Source organism: Narcine bancroftii, chromosome 3 (assembly GCF_036971445.1).
Source record: "Narcine bancroftii isolate sNarBan1 chromosome 3, sNarBan1.hap1, whole genome shotgun sequence".
Taxonomy (NCBI): Eukaryota; Metazoa; Chordata; class Chondrichthyes; order Torpediniformes; family Narcinidae; genus Narcine; species Narcine bancroftii.
The window spans coordinates 134,073,128-134,095,436 of NC_091471.1; the positions used below are offsets into that span (position 1 = coordinate 134,073,128).

General features: G+C 46.2%; 1 protein-coding gene across 5 annotated transcripts in view; it reads left to right on the plus strand.

Annotated features, from left to right (window-relative positions):
• Positions 1-22,309, plus strand: part of adad1 (adenosine deaminase domain containing 1 (testis-specific)) — a 148,050-nt gene that overhangs the window by 88,118 nt on the left and 37,623 nt on the right. For 4 of the 5 annotated variants that reach the window (XM_069925186.1, XM_069925183.1, XM_069925185.1 and 1 more), the window contains 2 exons: positions 13,460-13,627; positions 17,842-18,074. In XM_069925186.1, the coding sequence (XP_069781287.1) occupies positions 13,460-13,627; positions 17,842-18,074 (401 nt within the window). The remainder of the gene's footprint in view (positions 1-13,459; positions 13,628-17,841; positions 18,075-22,309) is intronic. The other variant, XM_069925184.1, reaches the window with a different exon arrangement.

Sequence of the window (22,309 nt, forward strand, 5' to 3'; positions counted from 1 at the left end):
CCCTCAACTTTTTCCACACCAATCTGAAACTCACCATCAAACCTGCAGACAAGGGTGGTGCTGTTGTGGTCTGGCGCACTGACCTTTATCTGATCAAAGCCAGGCGAATCTCTCAGACACCACATCTTACTTACCCCTCCCAACAGGACCCCACCAAAACTCATCAAACCAATGTATCACACACCATCTCTGAACTCATTGCCTCAGGTCACCTCCCAACCCCGCACTGCCCATTTCTAATTCCTACCCAAGATCCACAAACCTAATTGTCCTGACAGACCCGTGGTGCCCGTGTGCTCCTGCCCCACAGAATTATTCTCCACTGACTTTGACTTTGTTTTGTCCCCCTTGTCCATCCCTCCCCACCAACATGCAGGGCCCTTCAAATGCCTTCACTTCAACCAGTTCCATGAACTCGATCGCCTCCTGTTTACTGTGGACATCCAATCCCTATACACTTCCACCCCCATACTGAAGGCCTTAAAGCTCTTTGTTTCTTTCTGGACAATAAACCTAACTAGTCACCCCTCCTCTGGCTGGTAGAACTTGTCCACATCCTCAATGATTTCTCCTTTGACTCATCCTACTTTCTCCAGGTCAAAGGGGTAGTCATGGGTACGCACATGGGCCCCAGCTCTGCCTCCTTTTTTGTTGGCTACATGGTGCAATCGATGCAACAAGCCTCCACAGGAAAGGCCCCTCAACTCTTCCTCTGCTACATGATGACTACTTTGGTGCTGCCTCATGTACCCATGATGAGCTCGTTGACTTCATCCATTTTCCTGACAACTTCCACTCTGACCTTAAATACACTTGGTGCATCTCTAGAAACACTCTCCCTGTTGGGTATAAGCCCGCCCTCTGCTGGACATCATGATGTCACCCTTCCACATATATATAACCCTGTATGTCAGTAGCCATGTTAGTCTAATAGAAGTAAAGGTTGAGAAAGCATCAACATCTCAGAGTCTTAATTGTGTGAGTGCATACACAACAGTGGCGACAAGGAACAAAGCGAACCCTACACATACTCCATGCACCAACTGTGAGAAGGAAAACAACAGAAGAAAGGTAGGAAGCTACTACCTAACAACCCCAACAAATTCCCGCCAGAAGATCAAGGCAAAAGCATGCCAAGATGGCAGAGGGAAAATTCGGGGAATTCAACAAAGTAGAAGAAAGTTGGGATAACTATGTAGAACGGTTTAACCACTACTGCATAACCCACAATATTGTGGAAGATCCAGTAAATGGCAAACGTGCCCTCTTCTTCAGTATAATGGGCAGCAAAACATTCAACCTCCTTCAGATCGTACTAGCCCCGGAGGATCTAGGGATGAAGACATTCAACAAATTATGCACAGCTCTAAGGAACCATTTAAGCCCCAAACAACCAGTTATGGCAGAAAGGCAATGATTGTATGAAAGGAGACAAGGACCAGGAGAAACAGTAAGTGAATACCTGGCATCGCTGTGCAAACTGGTGGAGCACTGTCATTTTGAGCATTTTCTAAATCAGGCACTGAGAGACAGATTAGTGATGGTGCTGGCAAATCGGCAAGCAAGGCAAAAATTATTAGCAATGGATTGAAGACGTTATGTTACAAATTATATACAGGGTTGCCTGCAGCTCTGCAGTGGCAGATAAAAACTTGGATGTGGGTCAAGCAGACCTATTGGTCGGGAGGTCTTCCCGCCAACAATGCTTCCATTGTGGGAAATACAACCACCAACCATAAAACTGTTTCTTCAAAAATTCTATTGCATAACAGAAGGACATATCAAAGCTAAATGTTCCCTTATAAAGTGCAGGTGGGCTGCAAATAAACAGGCAGCTAAAGTCAAAACAATTGCAGAGAGAGAGAGGCAACTTAGCAACGACTGTGATAACAGCCCAAGGGCTGACCTTCAAGGCTCCTGAAATTTCAGCTCCTGAGATATTACACATCTGAGGAATAAACAGAGGAAACACAGCATCTTTATACAGCTAAAAATAAATGGACACCCCCTGAAGATGGAATTAGACACAGGGGCAGAGGTGTTCCTAATGCCATTACATGTAAAGAAACGCTTGCTACCACACCTCCTGAAAAAACCAACTGAAATAACTCTAAGATCTGTTACAGGAGACAGAATCAAAGTTTTTAGAAAATGTACAGTGCAAGTACAATGCAATCAACAGCAACCAAAAACACTTTCTCTCTGCATTGTAGATCCCCAGGGACTAGCACTTTTTGGAAGAAACTTGCTACAACCCATTCCCTTAGACTGGCTGGATATTGGTTCTTCTTTTCTTTGGCTTGGCTTCACGGACGAAGATTTATGGAGGGGTATGTCCACGTTCTCTGCAGGCTCATTGGTGACTGACAAGTCCGATGCGGGACGGGCAGGCACGGTTGCAGCGGTTGCAAGGGAAAATTGGTTGTTTGGGGTTGGGTGTTGGGTTTTTCCTCCTTTGTCTTTTGTCAGTGAGGTGGGCTCTGCGGTCTTCAAAGGAGGTTGCTGCCCGCCGAACTGTGAGGCGCCAAGATGCACGGTTGAAGGCGAGATCAGCCCACTGGCGGTGGTCAATGTGGCAGACACCAAGAGATTTCTTTAAGCAGTCCTTGTACCTCTTCTAGAGCTCGCCATAGAACACGATCTTGGGAGGGTGATGGTACTCCATTCTGGAGACGTGACCTACCCAGCACAGCTAGGTCTTCAGCAGGATGGATTCAATGCTTGCGGACTCTGCTAGCTCGCGTACTTCGATGTTGGTGATGAAGTCATTCCAATGAATGTTGAGGATGGAATGGAGACAGCGCTGATGAAAGCATTCTAGGAGCCGTAGGTGATGCCGGTAAAGGACCCATGATTCGGAGCCGAACAGGAGCGTGGGTATGACAATGGCTCTGTACACGCTGATCTTTGTGTGTTTCTTCAGGTAGTTGTTTTTCCAGACTCTTTTGTGTAGTCTTCCAAAGGCGCTATTTGCTTTGGCGAGTCTGTTGTCTATCTCTTTGTCGATCCTTGCATCAGATGAAATGGTGCAGCCGAGGTAGGTAAACTGGTTGACCGTTTTGTGTTCTGTGTGCCCGATGGAGATGTGGGGGGGCTGGTGGTCATGGTGGGGAGCTGGCTGATGGAGGACCTCAGTTTTCTTCAGGCTGACTTCCAGGCCAAACATTTTGGCAGTTTCCGCAAAACAGGACGTCATGCTCTGGAGAAGTGGCTCTGAATGGGCAATTAAAGTGGCATCGTCTGCAAAGAGTAGTTCACGGACAAGTTGCTCTTGTGTCTTGGTGTGAGGTTGCAGGAGCCTCAGATTGAAGAGACTGCCATACCACATGTAAACCACGTGGACACCTCCCAGCCAGAATTTCACCAAATCCTCAACAACTTTGCAATGATTTTCCAACAAGAATTGGGAAAAATCAAAGTTGTTCAAGCCAAACTGCAATTAAAATATAATGCAGGACCAAAATTCTTCAAAACCAGAACAGTCCTATTTGCTATGAAAGGGAAAATTGAGGTTGAATTAAACAGACTAAAACATGAAGGTATATTAGAACCCATACAATTCACCAATGTACCTGTACGAAAAGCAAACAGCAATTACAGAGAGTCACCATCAATCCATCACTCAAAGTACCCGATCACCCATGTCTAAGGCAGAAGAATTGTTCTAAGCACTAAACGGAGAGCAAAAGTTCATAAAACTAGATTTGTCACAAGCATATCAACAGATAGAATTGGATAAAAAATTCAAGGGAATATGTGACAATCAATCCCCATCTGGAACTATTCACCTCTACACGCATGCCTTATGGAATTTCAGCAACAATAGACAAATTACTACATGGACTCTCAGTTGGGTGTTACCTAGATGATATCATTATCACGGGCCGAAACGACAGTGAACACTTACAAAACCTTGAAAAGGTTTTAACCAGACTACAACAGGCTAATATACAATTATGAAAGGACAAATGTCTTCATGTGCGCCCCTCAGTAACATATCTTGGGTTTACAATCGACAACAAGGGGGTGCAAATGAATCCAGCAGGAACAGAACCCATTTGCAAGGCCCCATACGCAAGCAACAAATTGGAATTACAGTCTTTACTAGGACTTGTTAATCACTACGAAAACATGTCCCTAATAAGTTGACACTATGCAGCCCGCTGAACCAATTACTTAAGAAAGATCAAACATGGTATTGGAACACAGAAACTAAAATCACAGTTGATCAACTAAAGGAAATACTAACTTCAACAAATAAGATACAGATCCGCTACGACCCTAGTAAAGAAGTTACATTGGCCATTGATGCTTCACCAGTGGGACTAGGAGTGGTACTATCCCAAATCACAGAAAAAGGTGAGCAACAGGTAGCGTATGCTTCGTGAACATTAACCACAAGCAAACACAGTTACGCCCAATTAGAAAAAGGAGTGGCAAAAATTTTTGGTGTAAAAAAAAAAGAAAATTCAACCTGATCACAGACAACAAGCCTTTTAGTTTAATCTTGGGGCCACACAAAGGTTTACCAGTATTAGCTGTGGCCAGAATTCAAAGATGGGCCATGCTATAATTATGACATAAAACATAAACCAGGAACACTCAACAGTCATGCAGATGCCTCATCACCCGAGACAGAACAACGAGAAGAAATTATTAAGTGGACAGCAGAGGCAGCAGTGATCAACCAAGAACAACTTCAACAACTGCCCATTACAGCCCTGATGATTGGAAAGGAAACCCAAAAAGAGGCAACATTGAGCAAGATTCTATACTTCACCCTTAATGGGTGGCCCGAATCTGAAGTCATTCCAGAAGATTTAAAACCTTACCACACACGCCACCATGAACTGTCAGTCGAAGAAGGATGTTTACTATGGGGTACCCGTACAATTATTCCAGCCAAATGGCAAACTACCATGTTGTCAGAACTACACCACAACCATCCGGGAATGGTACAAATGAAGGCACTGGCCCAGATATGCATGTCTGGTGGCCCTCCATAGACAGAAACATTCAAACAACAGTAAGAGAATACAAAGTATGTCAGTCAATGCAGCAAAAATTGCCGCAAGCTGAAGCTAACCCATGGAAATGGCCATCCCAACCTTGGCATCAAATTTATGTAGACTTTGCTGGACCATTCATGGGTGAGACTTTCCCAATATCTGTGGATGCACACTCCAAATGGCTACTAGTTTCTTAGCTAAAAAACACCTTAGTAGATCTCTCGATTGACTGTCTACAAGGTATCTTTGCCACTTACAGATTGCCTCATGAATTAGATGTGGACAATAGGCCTCAATTTGTATCTGAACCTTTTGAAAAATTTATGCGTAACAACAATATCAGACATATTTTGTCTACACTCTATCACCCAAGAGGCAGAACGTTTTGTACAACCATTCAAAAAAGCAACGAAACACACACAATCGCAGATTTCCTATTGGGATACAGAAACGTGCCGCAGTCTACCACAAAATACACCCTAGCAGAACTGATGTTTGGCCGCAACCTATGGACCAGGATGTCCACAGTTCATTCAGGTTTGGGTCTCCGATTGGAAAAAAAACAGCATTGCCACAAACCGCATCTAGAACATTGAAAATGGGTGAGAAAGTCTCCTCATACCGACCACTGACCTGACCATCTACGGGTCATGAGCAAAGACCGGCGCAGCAAACCATGCCGAGGCAGTCCAAAAGAGAAAGACCACCTGAATGCTTTAAGGATGATGTGCGATGATTGTTATTAAATGTTTTCCCTTTTATAATTATAATTATTCATGAAATGTATTCTAATTTTCACTTGTAGTCCTGGGCCTGATGTAATCTTGTTAGTTAGTCAGCATTTATCACGGGGGGTGGGAGGAGAAAGAGTGTTGGGTATAAGCCCGCCCTCAGCTGGACATCATGACGTGAGCGTCATGTGTATATGTGTGTATATATATATAAACTCTTGTCAGTAGCCATGTTAGTCTAATAGAAGTAAAGGATGAGAAAGCATCAAGTCTTCGAGTCTTAATTGTGTGAGTGCATACACAACACTCCCTTTCATTGATCTCTTTGTGAGACAAATTCTCAACAGACATCTTCTATAAATCCACCAACTCCCACAGCTACCTCGACTACACCTCTTCCCATGCTGTCCCCTGTAAGGATTCCATTCCATTTTCTCAATTCCTCTATCGCATCTGCACCCAGGATGAGGACTTCCATGCCAGATCATCAGAGATGTCCTCCTTCTTCAAACAACATTGCTTTCCCTCTACTAGCATCAACAAGTCGCTCACCTGCATATCCTCTATTACCCTGACCCCCTCTTCTCCCACATGCAATAAGGACAGGATTCCTCTTGTCCTCTCCTACTGCCCCACAAGCCTCTGCATCCAACACATCCTCCTCTGCCATTTCTGCTACCTACTATATGATCTCACCACTAGACACATATTCCCCTCTCCACCTTCCAAAGGGACCATTCCCTCCGTGACTCCCTTGTCCACTCCTCCATCACCAGCAATTATCCCCTTGGATCCCACCCCTGTGACCTCAGGAGATGCTCCTCGTGCCCACACCACCTCCCTCACCATCATTTGGGGTCCCAAACAGTCCTTCCAAGTGAAGTTGTAGCAGTCCGCAACCTCGGAGGCGACCCAATACACAAATTGGCAGACGAACACGGCGATCTCACAAAGCTAACTCAGGCTAATGGCCTTTCTTCCCGGCCGACAGCCCGCATGGTGGAAGCAGTGAACGCTGGTAGGAACGCCAAAACAGTGAACATAGGCAGGAACACCGACCAATCAGCAGCCAGCTCGCTAATGACAGCAATTCTGCCAACAATGGCGGGAAAACCAGACCCAGTGGTGGGAAGCACTGGCAGGGAGAACAATAAAAGCAGTCCTGAATACAGTCATATCAAGCGTGTCATTCTCTCGTTCTCTGCTGTAGCGCTCACTGTATTGATGACCCCGACCAGTCCAAAAAGCATTTGGACCCGAAGATGGCAGATCAGTCAATACTCCATGCAGTTTTCTTGAAGTTGCCAACCTTCTGGACATCGCAGCCACTGGTGTGATTCGAACAGGCTGAACACCAGTTCCAGTTCTGACATATCTCCGCTCACGCCACAAAGTACTACCATGTGGTGAGCTCACTCATCCAGGACACAGCAACAGAGGACATTGATTTCCTGTGGCAGCCTCCAGAACAGGACAAATATTATGCCCTCTAAGAGCTTTTAACCCGCACTTTCGGGGTCTCACAGCATGAGCGCACCACCTGAATGCTGTGCAAGGACGTCCTGGGGGAACAATGCCCCAAGCGTCCTCATGAGCCAACTTGGTGGCTTTGGCCGAAGGGCATAAGCCTTGCCTGCTCTTCGAGCAGGTTTTTCTGGAACAGCTGCCCAATGATATCAGACTGCTGCTCACTGACAAGGATTTCAGCAACCCCGGGAGAGTCGCAGCCCGGGCAGACATGCCCTGGAGACCAAAAAGGGACAGCAGTGCTGTGGTGGAATGGTTGCTCAGCGAATGACAAGGCCACAACAATCAATGGAAAGACAAGTGGATTCCCCCATCGGCCAGTACTGTTTTCATCAACAACGATGGAGTACGGAGACTGATTGATGCTGCCCCCTCCCCCACAACACTGAGTGTTTCAGGGAAACGAGGTGGCCGTTCATTGCTAACGGCTACGGCAGTTGGCCATCAAGAAAGCCTCGTCCACATCTGGGACTCTCTCTCAGGTCAGCATTTCCTGGTGGACACAGGTGCTGAGATCAGCATCCTTCCCCACCACCCCTCAACCTGGCCCCGAAGGTAGCGAACAGTACGATCCCACTCTACCTTGGAAATAGCTGCTTCACATGAACCTTCACATTGGCGGCTGTGGCACAGCCACACCTGGGAGCAGACTTACTCTGGGTGTACTGTCTGCCAATGGACCTCAAAGGGCAGCAGTTGGTGCATGCCAGGATCTTCCAGACTTTTTTCCTGGGTGAAGCTAAGTTACCAGCCCCCCCTGGGCTCTTTCACAGTGTATAAAAATGAATTCACTCACATCCTGGAGGAGATCCCTTCCATCATGGTGCCAGAGTTCACCTCAACTGAGCCCAAGCATGGGATACACCACCACATCCTGACAGGGCACCTCCCACTCCATGCCAGGGCGCGCTGCCTTCCTCCCGAGAAGCTCAACCTCGCAAAGGAAAAGATTTTAAAAGATGGATGAACTGGGGATCTTGCAGCATTCCAACAGTCCCTGCGCCTCCCCCACGCACTTGGTATCAAAGGCACCAGGAGGGTGGAGGCCATGTGGTGACTACTGCTGCCTCAATGAGGCCACCACACCAGATAGATATCCTATGCCACATATGCAGGATTTCATCGCGAACCTACAAGGGGCATGTTATTCTTGAAGGTCCTCCTCATCTAGGGCTATCATCAGATCCCAGTCCACCCCAATGATATCCCTAAAACCACTATCATCCACTTTGGGCCGTTTAAGTTCTTAATGTCTTTTGGGCTCAAAAATGCTGCTCAGACCTTCCAGAGGCTGATTGTCGTGGTGGGCCGGGACTTCAGGTTTGTAATCATTTACCTGGATGACATCCTGATAGCCAGCCACAATTGCAAGGAACACGTGGTCTATCTAAGACAATTGTGTACTCATCTGAGCAACTTTGGCCTAACAATCAATCCAGCCCATTGTTAGTCTGGATTATAGACAATAGACTTCCTGGGCCACAGAATTAACAAACACAAGGCAATACCCCTGCCTGAAATGGTAGAGGCTGTCAGGCGCTTCACTGAACTCCACACAATCAATTTCTGCGATTGCTTCATACCCATTTCATGGTCCCCCTGTTCGCACTAATGACAGAGAAGAAAAAAAAATGTTACCTGGGACAGGGAAGCGTCGGGAGCATTCCAGAAGGCAAAAGATGCACTGTCCAACACCACGCTTCTGGTACACCCCAAGACAGATGCCCCGACCACCCTCACAGTAGACGCTTCCAAGTGGTCAGGGGCGTACTTGAACAGTTGATCGAAGGACAGTGGCAGCCCCTGGCTTTCGTTAGCAGACACCTTAGGTCACCTGAACTTAAATACAGCGCCTTTGACCACAAAATCTTGGCACTGTTCCTTGTGGTCTGACACTTCAGCTTCTTTTTGGAGGGGAGGCAATTTAAGGTTTTCACAGACCACAAGCCTTCAATAAAGTGTCGGACCCATGGTCGGCCAGGCAGCGGAGGCATCTGTACTCTGTCTGAGTTCACCATGGACATGGAAATATTGGCAGGAAACCCAACATGGTGGCCATCGCATTGTCACACCCGGTGATCCAATCCATCCAGACCCTATCCCAGGTGATAGATTACACGGCCTTGGCCAAGGCACAGCAGGCAGACCCCGAGATTCATGTGTACAGGATGGCAGTTTCAGGGTTCAGGCTAGAGCACATCACCATTGGCCAAGTACCCAGATGCTCCTTTGCGAAGTATCCCCGCCTCATCGTACCAGTAGGCTGGAGATGGCAGATTTTTAACGCAGTGCATAACCTGGCCATCAGGACCACCATCAAGATGGTAGCCAGCAGCTTCATCTGGCACGGCTTTTGAAAGCAGGTCAATCAATGGGCCAAGACCTGCACACTGCCAGATGTTGAAAGAACAGACACACATCAAGGCACCATCCCCCCCAAAAAAAAAACCTTTGAGCCAGCACGACAAAGGTTCTGCCATGTCCACATAGTCATTGTCTCCCGGGAGTCAAGATACCATGTGATGATGATCAATCGCTTCACGAGATGGCCAAAAGCAGTCCCACTGGCAGAGACAGCGACCAAGGCCTATGCCAAAGCCTTGATCAACGCCTGGGTGGCAAAGTTCAGAGTCCCAGAACACATGACTTCAAATAGGGGTGAGCAATTCACCTCAAGGCAATGGACAGTGCTGGCTAACCTTTTGGGAACCCAATTCCACTACACCATAGCATATCACTCCCAGGCCAATGGGTTGGTGGAGCAGTTCCACGGACATCTGAAGGCGGCTGATGGCTCGGCTTAAGGGACCACATTAGATAGTTCCTCCTGGAGATCTGCATGGCACCAAAAGAAGACTTCAACACCTTGGTGGCGGAAATGGTATATACCACGCTCTTAGTCATCCCAGGGAATGACTAAGGACCCAAAAGAACCACAAGTGGTGAAGTTGGAAAAAGTGAGGGAACAACTGGCACTCTAGCCCTGACACAGCCTTACCCACACGGCCAACCCAAAACATTCATCCCCAAAGATCTAAAGACATGCGACAGGGAACATATGAGGGGCCTTACCAAGTGACCAGGCACACAGATCCACATTCGTGCTGGATATTGGTGGTAAGGAGGAGACCTTCACTATTGACCACCTCAAACCAGCACACCTGGACACTAACCAACCGGCAACCATGCAGCCCCTGTGAAGCAGAGGCAGGTCACCAAAATTAAAGGACAGCACCCGAATCACCAGTCCTGGGGGTGGGGGAGGGGGGTCATATAGCAGTCCGCTACCTCAGAGGTGACCCAATGTGTAAAATGGCGGATGAACACGGTGGTCTCACAAAGCCCAGACAGGCTAATGGCCTTTCTTCCTGGCTGACAGCCCCACGGCAGGAAACAGCGAACATTGGTGGGACTGCTGACCAATCAGCAGCCAGCACACCAGTGAGGTCACTTCTGCTGACTATGGCAGGAAAACCAGGACCAGTGGTGGGAAGCTGGGCTTATATAAGCAAGGGCAGGGAGAGCAATAAAAGCAGTCTTGACTACAGTCACATTGAGTGTGTGTCATTCTTCCACGCACTTTACTTTGTTCGCTACAAAGTAGCATTGCACTTGTGAATCTATAGGTGTCATCTACTGTCGGTGCTCCTTTTGTGTCTCCTCTACGTTGGAGAGACTGGGAGATCGCTTTGTTGAGCACCTCGTCTTGTCTACCTATTTCAATCCCCCATCCCTTACCCTTGCTGTCATGCACTAAGACCATGGACAGACACGTCAGACTGAGACCACCCGCAAATTGGAGGAACAACACCTCATCTTCTGACTGGGCACCCTCTAACCGGATGGCATTAATATTGACTTCTCTGGCTTTTGTTTAAACCCCCCCCCAAAAAAAAACATCTTCCCCTCTTGCTTTCCCACTGCTTTGTCTCTCTTTGTTTTCCCTGTTTCCCTTCACACAAACATGATAAATTCTTACCTTGTCCCTTATCATATCCAAATAACACCTTTTGTTATTCTGGATCTCTTTCCCAGCCGCATTGTCCAAATTCTGAGACTTTCTGAAATTCCCTGTTTCTGGCTCATTCTGCTTATTCCTTGAAGAATGGCTCAGGCCTGAAAAGTCAGCTATATATCTTTGTTTTTTATGGATGCTGAAAAGACCCGCTGAGTTCCTCCAGCATTTTAGTGTGTTTTTACTATAATCATAGTGTGCAGACTTTCGTGTTTCACTCAAAACATATTTATGAAACATTTCTGCCATTCCTTTAATGTACATTCAAGGGACAGATGCTTAGCTTTCTTTTGTAGTGGCTCACCGGAGGCTTAATGGAACCGGTTCAGGAGGTTCCAAGTGACATCATGATGTCACAATGCGATGACACCATTTGGAACGCGCGGGGTTTTTAAAAGCTGCGTGTGACTGTTTGAGTAAATGACTTTTACTGAATTTTGACTTGACTACGTCTGATAATTTTCTCATTCTTCATTTCGTACTGCAACATTGTTGCTACAGTTTCTCTTAAAACTCCCATAAATGTATACTTTGATAGTTTACTCTTGTATTCTGTTTTTTCCCTTTTGATCAATCTTTGTTTTATTACTCTTTGGCCCAATCTTTCGGCCTTTCACAAATCTTTGAAACCTTATAAAATTCTTTTTAATACCAGCTTCATGTGGGTCACCTTTGTGATGGAATGTTTTGTTGGAGATTTCTTTTTGGAAATAACTAGAGAATAATTGAAACATTGAGGTTATGACAGGATACTGCTCAATGGTTGTTTTGTTCAGCTGCAGCATCTAAAACTGGTGGGATCGTAACCTTGAGAAGAAAGGCCAAATATTTAGAGCTAAGATAAGAAATTTCTTAATTTATAGAATTGTTTAATTCAGAAGGGTATGGTCACTTTTCTTTTACCATAATATTGTGATGAGTTCTTGGGTGTTTTGGGATCAGAATGGAAATGTGTTCCACCTTGTCCTTGCCTACCACTCCATCAGCATCCACATCGAACATATTCTCTGCAATTTCCACCACCTACAATGAGATCCTACCACCTGACATATTTTCCCCTCCCCTTTCTGCTTTCCATAGCACCCACTCCCATCATAACTCGATTGTTCTTCATTCATTCCCAGCAATTGCACCCTCGGTACCTAACCCTGTGGCTAAACAAAGAGCTACATTTGCACTTTCACTTCGTTCCTCATCATTATTCAGTGTCCCAAATAGTCCTTCCAAGAGAAGCAACATTTCAGTTGTGAATCTGTAGGGCTCATTTACTGCATCCAATGCTCTTGATGCAGCCTCCTCTAAATCGAGAAGACTGCATGCATATTGGGAGATCATTTTGTTGAGCACCTTCGTTTTGTCCACTATAAAAGCAGGAACCTCCCAGCAGCCAACCATTTTAATACCATACACCATTGCCACACTGACATCTGGCCAAGGCCTCTTGTAATGCCAAATGGAGGCCACCTACATATTGCAGGAGCACCACCTTGTATTCTGTCTCAGTGGTTTCCAACCAGATGTCATCAAAATTGATTTCTCCAATTTCTGTTAACTCTCTTAGTCCCTCTTTTCCTACCCTTCTATCACCTTTCTTCCTGCTCCTTTCCCTTCTTTCTCCTGTTACAGAGCTATCATTCTTAGTCCTATGCCGTCTCCCCTATCACTTCTCAGTTTTTTTCTCTTCCAACCTTCTACCTGTGTCCACCTCTTCCCTGTTAGCCTATGCTCTTGCCCCTTTCCCTTTCTTCTTTCTCCCACTCCTCCCACCTTTTTATTCAGGCATCTACCTGCTTTTCCACATTCTCCACAAAAGGGTTCAGGCCCAAACATTGATTTCCTTTTACTTGAATGGTGCATGACCTACTGAGTTTCTCCAGGACTTTTGTGATTTGTTCTGGACCCTAGCATCTCCAGATTTCCTTCTTTAACTCCAAATGGAAAATTTGTCATGTGGGCATATAGTGGTTTATGTGGATTCCTTATACTTTGTCTCATTAAACCCATCCTGTTATTTTATGAAGACACTGTTCACGTCTTTTCAGAATGATCCATTCACTTTTAAGTATCTTCCTACATAGAGTCACAGTACACCAATCGCATTAGGATTTATGTAGGTTGATTAAATATAATGTAGAGATTCACTGTTTCATATATAACGGTACTTCTATACTTTCCAGGTATCTCTACAGGCATCTCCTAATGTTCTACAATAAAAATCCTGATGTGGTGAGCCAATCTATTTTTTGCATTGATTCCGGAAGAAAAGTTCCCACCATTAAGGATAATACAAACTTTCACCTTTATTTGAATCAACTACCGAAAGGGGCTGCCCAGATTAAACAGCTGTAAGTGGCCATGGAAAATTATATTTCAAACTAGTGTAATCTTGAGAGGTAGTACATGAAGTAGTTTAATACAGATGTAGGATTTTACACACTTTATGAATTTTTGGTTGTGTGGTAGAAGTACTAACTTACATGAGAGTTTTTAAACTGTCACTGGTTTTGTCTAAGTGCTTTAAAAGCTACTTCTGTGAAGCATGTTGAATATTTCAAGCTCTCTCCATTCAATTTTTATGACATAGATAAATGCCATATTTAGAAAGAGGTCTTAGAAATGGTCTGTATCATGATTTTTTTTTAAACCACAGTAGTGTCAGATAATGGAAGTTGTAATTAACTGTTCTGTCATAGAATCATACATTTTACAGTGAACCCTAAGTTGAAGGGGATTGTAGGAAACAATATCCCAACAAGTTTGAAGACAGCATGGGAGAAAAGAACCAGAAAAGTTTCATTGGAATGGAACCAGTGGATTCAGATGTATTTAAAGAGCATGCAGGAGCCAAGGCTATGGCAAATGGGAAAGAACTTTATGAGGAAGGCAAATTTGTTAAATGTATGGTGCACACAATAATCCCATTGACTTGATGGAGTGATTAAACGGCTTTAATGACCAAAAACTTAAGCATTACTGATACATTACTTGGCCAGGTTCCAGGTCCAGGAGCAAGAGGGGGCAATCTGGGCATGCCAACCTTTATTGGGAGATATGGGAAGGAGCCAAGGGAGGTGTTAGGGAAGGTCAGGGAAGATCAGGTAAGTTTGAACTGGCCATTCCATACATCTATACAAATGCCTTTCACCACATTCACCCCTTCTTTGAGATAAAACCCAGTGGGATGATGTGGTGACTCAGAGCACGAACTTTATTACATATATGCATAGTTCATAGTGTCCATCACAGGTTCAGGCTGTCCGGTGGGCTCATGATCCTCTGTGACTTCCAAGGCACTGGGCGAGGCCCCTCTTGTTCCTGCACCGAGCTTGCAGGACTGTGTACATGTGTGAGTGGAATTTCAGTTACAGAGCCATTGCTGGTGAGATCTCTGTGGGATTGACCGCCGCAGGTGCTTGGCTTGTGACTGGTGCTGACGGGGGAGGTTCTACGGTTATCTAGGGATGGGGGGGGGGGGTGGGAGTACATCAAAACCTGGGACGTGACTGGGCGCTGTGTCAATTGTTCTTCTGGGGTCACCTAATCAGTGTTAGTGTACCAAGCCCGGGGCCAGGTCTCAGACTGACACCTTGTCCTCTCTCCCATCCTGGTACTGCACGAATGCGTATTGTGGGTTCACGTGCACCAGATGCACTTTTTCCACCGGGGATCTCTCTTGTGGGGTCTAATATGTCTGCAAAGAAGTACTGGCCCCGGTGTCTTCAGCCAGACTAGCATAGTGGCTCTGGATGCTGACCTCTTGGGAAAAGGAAAAAGTCTCTCGTGGGGGTGGCATTAGTAGCTGTGCACAGCAGGGATCTGATCGTGCGCAGTGCATCCAGTAGTACCTCTTCCCTTTTGACGTGAGGGCCAACAGGATTGCTCTCGAGATTTTAACGTTCTACCTCTCCACTTGCCCATTCCCATGGGGGTTGTGGCTAATAGTTCTGCTCATGGCTATCCCTGCCACCTGTAGGTACTGTCACAGTTTCTGATTTATGAAGGAGGAACCCCTGTCACTGTGTATGTAGCTGGGGTATCCAGACATAGAGAATATGGTCCAGAATGCTTTGATGACCATGGCTGCTGTCATATACGGACAAGGGATAACAAACGGGAACCGGGAGTACTCAACCACTACCTTCAGGAAATAGTGATTCCTGTTATTGGATGGGAGGGGACCATTGAAGTCCATGCTAAGACGTTCGAAGGGACAGGTTGCCTTAATCAGTTAGGCACTATCCATTCTGTAAAAATGTGGGCCTTGCATTCGGCACAGACCAAGCAGTTATGAGACATTTGCCGAATCTCCTCAACTGAGTAGGGTAAATTTCTAGCTCTCACGAAGTGATACAGCCTTGTGACCTGGGGAGGCAGAGCTTGTCATGCAGGAACTTCAGATTATCCGCTTGTGTGTTGGTACACGTTCCCCGGGACAAAGCATCAGGTGGCTCATTGAGCTTTCCAAGCTGGTATAAGATCTCATAATTATAAATGGAGAGTTCAATTCTCCATTGCATGGTCTTATCATTTTTTATTTTACCCCGCTGTTTGTTGTTAAACATAAATGTAACGGCCCTCTGGTCCATCAGCAGGGTAAATGGTCTACCAGCCAAATAATGCCTCCAGTGGCACATAGCTTCCACTATGGCATGCACCTCTTTCTCAATTGCCAAGTGTCTGAGTTCTGGGCCCTGAAGTGTTCTAGAGAAAAATGGCACTGGCCTGCCTGCCTGATTCAGCATGGCTGCTAGGGCAACATCAGAGGCTTCACTTTCCACTTAGAATGGATAAAATCATCAATGACATGTATTTCTGCCTTGGCAATCTCATCCTTGATGACTTCGAAGCCTTTACGAGCCTCCGCTGATGGGGGAAAATCCATTGTTTTCACTAATGGCCAGGCCTTGTCCATGTAATTAGGAACCCATTGGGCATAATAAGAAAAGAACCTGAGGCATCTTTTCAGGGATTTCAGGTTCTGGGGCAATGGGAGTTCCCTAAGGGGCACATTCTCTCAGGGTCGGGGGAAACAATCTCTCCCTCCACCACGTACCTCAATATCACCAGCTATAAGTGCAGAACACGCACTTCTTCTGATTATACATCAGGTTAAGATTTTTATCGTGACGAGGAATTCCCTTAGATTCGTGTCGTCTTCCTCCACGTCATGGCTGCATATGGTGACAAATACGGGAACATTGCCTTTAGTTTGTGATCATCCACCATGCGGTCCATCTCCTTTTGGAACACTGATACCCCATTTGACCAAATGGCACTCTGAGGAACTCATACAGTTAGCCGTCAGGTTCAAAAGCTGTGTAGGGCCTGTCCTCTGGGTGGGTTGGGATCTGACGATATGCCAATTTAAGGTCTGTGGTGGAAAAGACCCTATATTGGGCTATCTCATTCACCATGTCGGCGATTTGGGGTAGGGGTGGGCATCCAGTAACGTAAATCTATTCACAGTCTGGCTGTTGTCTATTACCATCCGGTTCTTCTCTCCCCCCCCCCCCACCACCCCTTTTACAACCCGCATCTGTGCTTGCCAGGGGCTGTTGCTGGGCTCGATGATGCCTTCGGTCAACAGCTTTTGGACTTCAGTTTTATTTCAGAGTTCACTGTTCAAATTTATTGACAGAGTACATACATTATATCACATACAAACCTGAGATTATTTTTCTGCAGGCCGGGCAGAATTTCTACTGGACAGTAATATATAAGTTCAAGGTTATTTATCATTCAATTGCACAGGTACAACACAACAAAACAGCAGTGTCCGGTCCTTGGTGCAAAATATGCAAAGGCACAACCAGACATGACACACACACAGACAAGTAAACACATGCAGGATAAATATACATATATACAAATAATTTTTTTTAATAAATAGTAGATTCAGATGGTTAGTGTTAGTCATTCAGCATTCTCACTGCTCGTGGGAAGAAGCTATTTCTCAGCCTGGTGGTAATGGCTTTGCTACTCCTGTATCTCTTTTCCGATGGAAGATGCTGTGTGCGGGGTGGTATGAGTTGGTAGTCCTCAACAATCTCTTCAAACTACAATCTCTTCAAACAATGATCCCGATGGATCCTGTCGATGGGGAGGGAGACACCAGTGATTCTCTCTGCTGCTCTTATGGTTCTGTGGATTGACCTCCAATCCAATGCTCTACAGCATCTGGACCACACTGTGATGCAGCCAGCCAGGACACTCTTGGTAGAGCTCCTGTAGAAAGTGACATGGTGGTGGCCAGTAGCCTTGCCCACTGTGTGCCTTCTTGACAAGTGAGGAGATGTGTGTCCAGAAATGGTCACTTGTTAAGTGGACTCCGTGGAATTTGGTGCTCTTTATTTTCTCCACGACTGAGCTATTAATGTGTAGGGTGGTTGTTTCTGGTCCTCCTGAAGTCCATAGTCATCTCCTTTAGCTTGTCCACATTGAGATTCTGGTTGTTATTCTCACTCAATATTATGAGATTTTCTACCTTTTCTTTGTTGGGCAACTCATCGTTGTTGCAAATAATTTGCATTTTTTTAAATTATGCTTTATTTTTACACAGGTATTTGGCTCCTCATTCAATATCTACATACCATACAAACAAGGAAATGGAACTTCACGTTATATTGGACGGGAAAGTATACTCGATTAGTCAATGCAGTTCGGAAGTAACTGGTAATAGAATGTATAGTATGTCTGCCAGTGATAAGCTTACTCGTTGGGAGGTACTTGGAATTCAGGGAGCTTTACTGAGTTACTTCATTGACCCCATTTATATTAGCAGCATTCTTATTGGTAAGTTTCATGTTTCAATCCATAAAAATGTGTACTATGTACAGGTAATGTAACATTTTTTAAATGTCAGGATTTGTCAGAGAATTTTTTTTTTCTGAATTATTTCAATGAAATTTATTTTCCTGTGGCCCAACAATAACATCTAACACATTAAGCTGCTGGTGCTCACTAGGCTCACACCTCTTTTACTGAAGTATGTAGGTGGAGGCCAAGAGTTCAAACAGCTCTAGGTCTCAGGACAGAAGGTCAAGCCAAATCCTACTGTAAATGTGGAATAATCTACAAGTCTGGCAGCCCCAAAGACCAATGTTGCTGGACAATCAGTTAATATTATCAGCAATTAGACTTTTCAATGCTGTTAAAGATGATTGCATTTTTAAATGTTAATACAGAGACCATTATACCTTTTACTCAAACGTTAACTAGGTCTTAAAAAGAGCTAAGTAATACTCTATTTTCTATAACTTGGATAATTGGTATACTAGGAAAAAGTGGACACCACTAGGCATAACTGAGTTTTCTGATCCGTTAATGTACATTTTCCTTGATTTATGCTCTTTTGGATAAATCTTTATATCATAGAAATGCTGGGTGCCACAACTAGTAAAGTTGTTGTCTCACAGTTCTAGTAACCTGAGTTTAATCTTGTGTCCCAGTATGGTGTGTAGAGTTTATACATTGTTCCTTCACTTGTGTGGATATTTCCCCAGGTGCTCTGATGTGGAGATTGTTAAATTAATTGGCAACTCTAAATTGCCCCTTGTGTGCAGGTTAGTGGTAGAATGTGAGACCAATTGATTAGAATATGTGGGAAATAAAAAGGGATTCTACATGATCATTGTAAGTCGGTGCTTGATGGTTAGTGTTGACTCAACCATCACACAGTTGGCTGGTTTCCATCTTGTATAATGTCATGATGATGAGAACTCTACCCAGAAATTGATTTGATGTTTTGTTTGACCTTTACAAGAAGCCTGAACTGGAAGACCAGAGAAATTAAGTGTAATAGATGTATTCACCAAGACAAATGGTTACTTAAACAAAAGTTGCTTTTAATTATCTTTAAATATGAAAACAGAATCAAACTTTAACTTATAACTACTAATTTAACTCAACCTAACCCAAAGCCCCTCTAATTTTAAGCGCATGTAAATTCAGAAAAGTTCTTTGATTCACTTCTCACTCCTCCAAGTTCACCGTTATCAGACAATTCCTATACTGTGCACAGCATTTAACATTTATGAATCTTCACCAGGCCATGGAGCTTGAAAGGTAAATGGTTACCGCTCAGGAAGGTTCTTGTTGGTCTTCAGAAAGAGATGTTACTTGTTGGACACCCACAACTGATTCCTTCTGATCAACCACTTCAATGTCTTGATGAAAAAACTTGCCCCATCAGGATTTTCCAGATGATAACCTCTTTCTGTGGCCAAAGTGAATGACCTGATCCACAATCCTCCAAAGGAAGGCAAATATGTTGCCCTCAAAGCTCTCCTCCTCGGCACCTTCGGTCTTTCCCGTTGGCAGCACGTGGCCATGCTGATACACCTTGATGGCCTGGGGGACAGAGCCCCGTCCACGCTAATGGACGAAATGCTTGCACTGGCAGAAGGCCACAAACTCTGCCTGATGTTTGACCAAGCCTTCCTGGAACAAATCCTGGAAGACATTCAGCTCCTATTAGCGGATGAAGACTTCTCGGACCCCTAGAAGGTCTCACCCCACACTGACGTGATGTGGCGAACCAAGCAGGAGAACGAGGCCGCCATGAATCAGGTCACCCACTTTGGACCCAGCCGACCACAGCCCACCCCCAGGCAGAAACTGGATGAGCACCAAACCACCCGATGCTTCTACCACCAACGTTGGGTAGTCCAAGCCCTCAAGTGCCGCCAGCCCTGGTCATACCAGGGAAACGACCAGGCTATCTGCCGTTGATGTCTACGACGGCTGGCCACACGAACATCCTCTTGTACGTGGTCAACAAGACCAATGGATGGTGTTTCCTGGTGGACACTGGAGCAGAGTTGAGCGTGCTTCCCCTGACCGCCCTTGAATCCTGCACGAGAGCATGAGGCCCGAACTAGAGGGCAGCAAATGGCACCGACATAAAGACCTTCGGCACACAGACCATTCAGGTACACCTTGAGCCAGACAAATACCGTTGGAATTTCCTGCTGGCCACCATAAGAACTGCGCTGCTAGAAGCTGATTTCCTCTGAGCACACAGCCTGCTGGTCGAACTGAAGGCCAAGAGACTCATGCATGCCCGTACCTTCCAGACTCTCCGACTTGAGCCATCCAGCGAACACTGCCTGGGGATAGCCACTGTCTGCACGCCCAGGAATGAGTACTCCCACATCCTAGACGAGTTCCCCACCACAATTTACCACCATGCCCCAGATCCTAGACGAGTTCCCCACCACAATTTACCACCATGCCCCAGCACAGCGTCTGCCACCACGTCACTACACAGGGACCCCCACTCCACGCCAAGGCCAGATAACTGCCGCCGGAGAAACTGCAGCTCACGAAAGAGGAGTTCTCTCACCTCCAGGAGCTCAGCATAGTCCACAAGTCAGATGGTCCCTGGGCCTCTCCCCTGCACATGGTCCCAAAGGCCTCTGGGGGTTGGCACCCATTTGGGGTCTATCACCAGCTCAACAATGCAACCATGCCTGACTAGTACCTCATCCCCACATACTGGACTTTACGGCCAACCTACACAGCGCCAAGTTTTTCTCTAAGATTGATTTGGTGAGGTGCTATCATCAAATCCCCGTACATCAGGATGATATTGGCAAAACCGCCATCACCACCCTGTTCGGCCTTAACGAATTCCTGCGGATGCCCTTGAAGAACGCAGCCCAAACCTTCCAGCGGCTCATGGATGCAGAGGGTAGAGACCTGGACTTAGTGTTCATCTATCTCGACGACATCCTCATCACCAGTTTAGATCATAACGAGTAAAGACCCATCACTGCACACTGTTCGCCCGCCTGGCTGAATTCGGCCTCACCGTGAACGTGGCCAAATGTCAGTTCAGGAAAGAGTTGCGACAGTTTCTGGGCCTTTCCATCACTGCGGATGGGGCAGTACCTTCATGAGACAAAATCAAGGTCATACAGTAGTTTCCCAAGCCAGACATCCTCATGGGCCTGCAGGAGTTCACCAGGATGGTTAACTTCTATCACCGCTTCATCCCAGGGGCCGCCCGCATAATGTGCCCAGTGTTTGCCCTGATCTCAGCCAAACAAAAGACACTGGAGTGGTCGAAAGATGCTGATACAGCCTTCGCACAGACCAAGGCTGCCCTTGCTAGTGCCACCCAACTGTCCCACCCACAGCCTGATGCCCACACAGCTGTCTCGGTGGATGCATCCACCATGGCCATCAGGGGCATCCTCGAGCAAAAAGTCAATGGGCAGTGGCACCCGCTAGCATTCTTCAGCCACCATCTCTGACCACCCGAGCTTAAGTACAGTGCATTCAACAGGGAGCTCCTGGCCTTTACCTCTCGATCAGGTACTTCTGCTACTTCCTGGAGGGCAGACCATTCACTGCTTTCACAGACCACAAGCCACTCACTCAGGCCCTCACTCTGGCTAAGGATCCTTGGTCGGCGCGTCAGCTGCGACACCTTTCCTACATTTCGGAGTTCACCACGACGTCTAACACTGGGCGGGTAAGGATAATGTCGTTGCCGAAGTGCTCTCCAGACTTACCATCCACAACTTGACCCCTGGCCTGAACTACACCCAATTAGCTCAGGCCCAGAGAGAAGACGAAGATATGCAGGCCTTCCGAACCGCCATCAGTGGCCTGCGCCTTGAGGACCTGAAGCTGCAGGGCAGCCATGACACAGTCTTATGCAATGTCTCGACTGGCTTGCTGCAATGGAGCAAGTGGAGACAGGAGGCATTCCGGATGATTCATGACCTGGCCTACTCCTCAGTCAAGACATCGGTACGCATGGTGGCGGAACGGTTTGTATGGCATGGATTAAAAAAACAAGTGGCCCAGATGGCGAGGAATTGCAGGCATTGCCAAGCCTCCAAAGTCCAACGCCATGTCAGAGACCCTATACAACATTTCGACCCGCCAGCCAGGAGGTTTGACCATATCCACATCGATATAGTGGGCCTTCTACCGGGGACACCTGCTACCTCCTGACTGTGGTCGACTGGACAATGAGGTGGCCAGAAGCCATCCCCATCAGGGACACATCCGCCTAG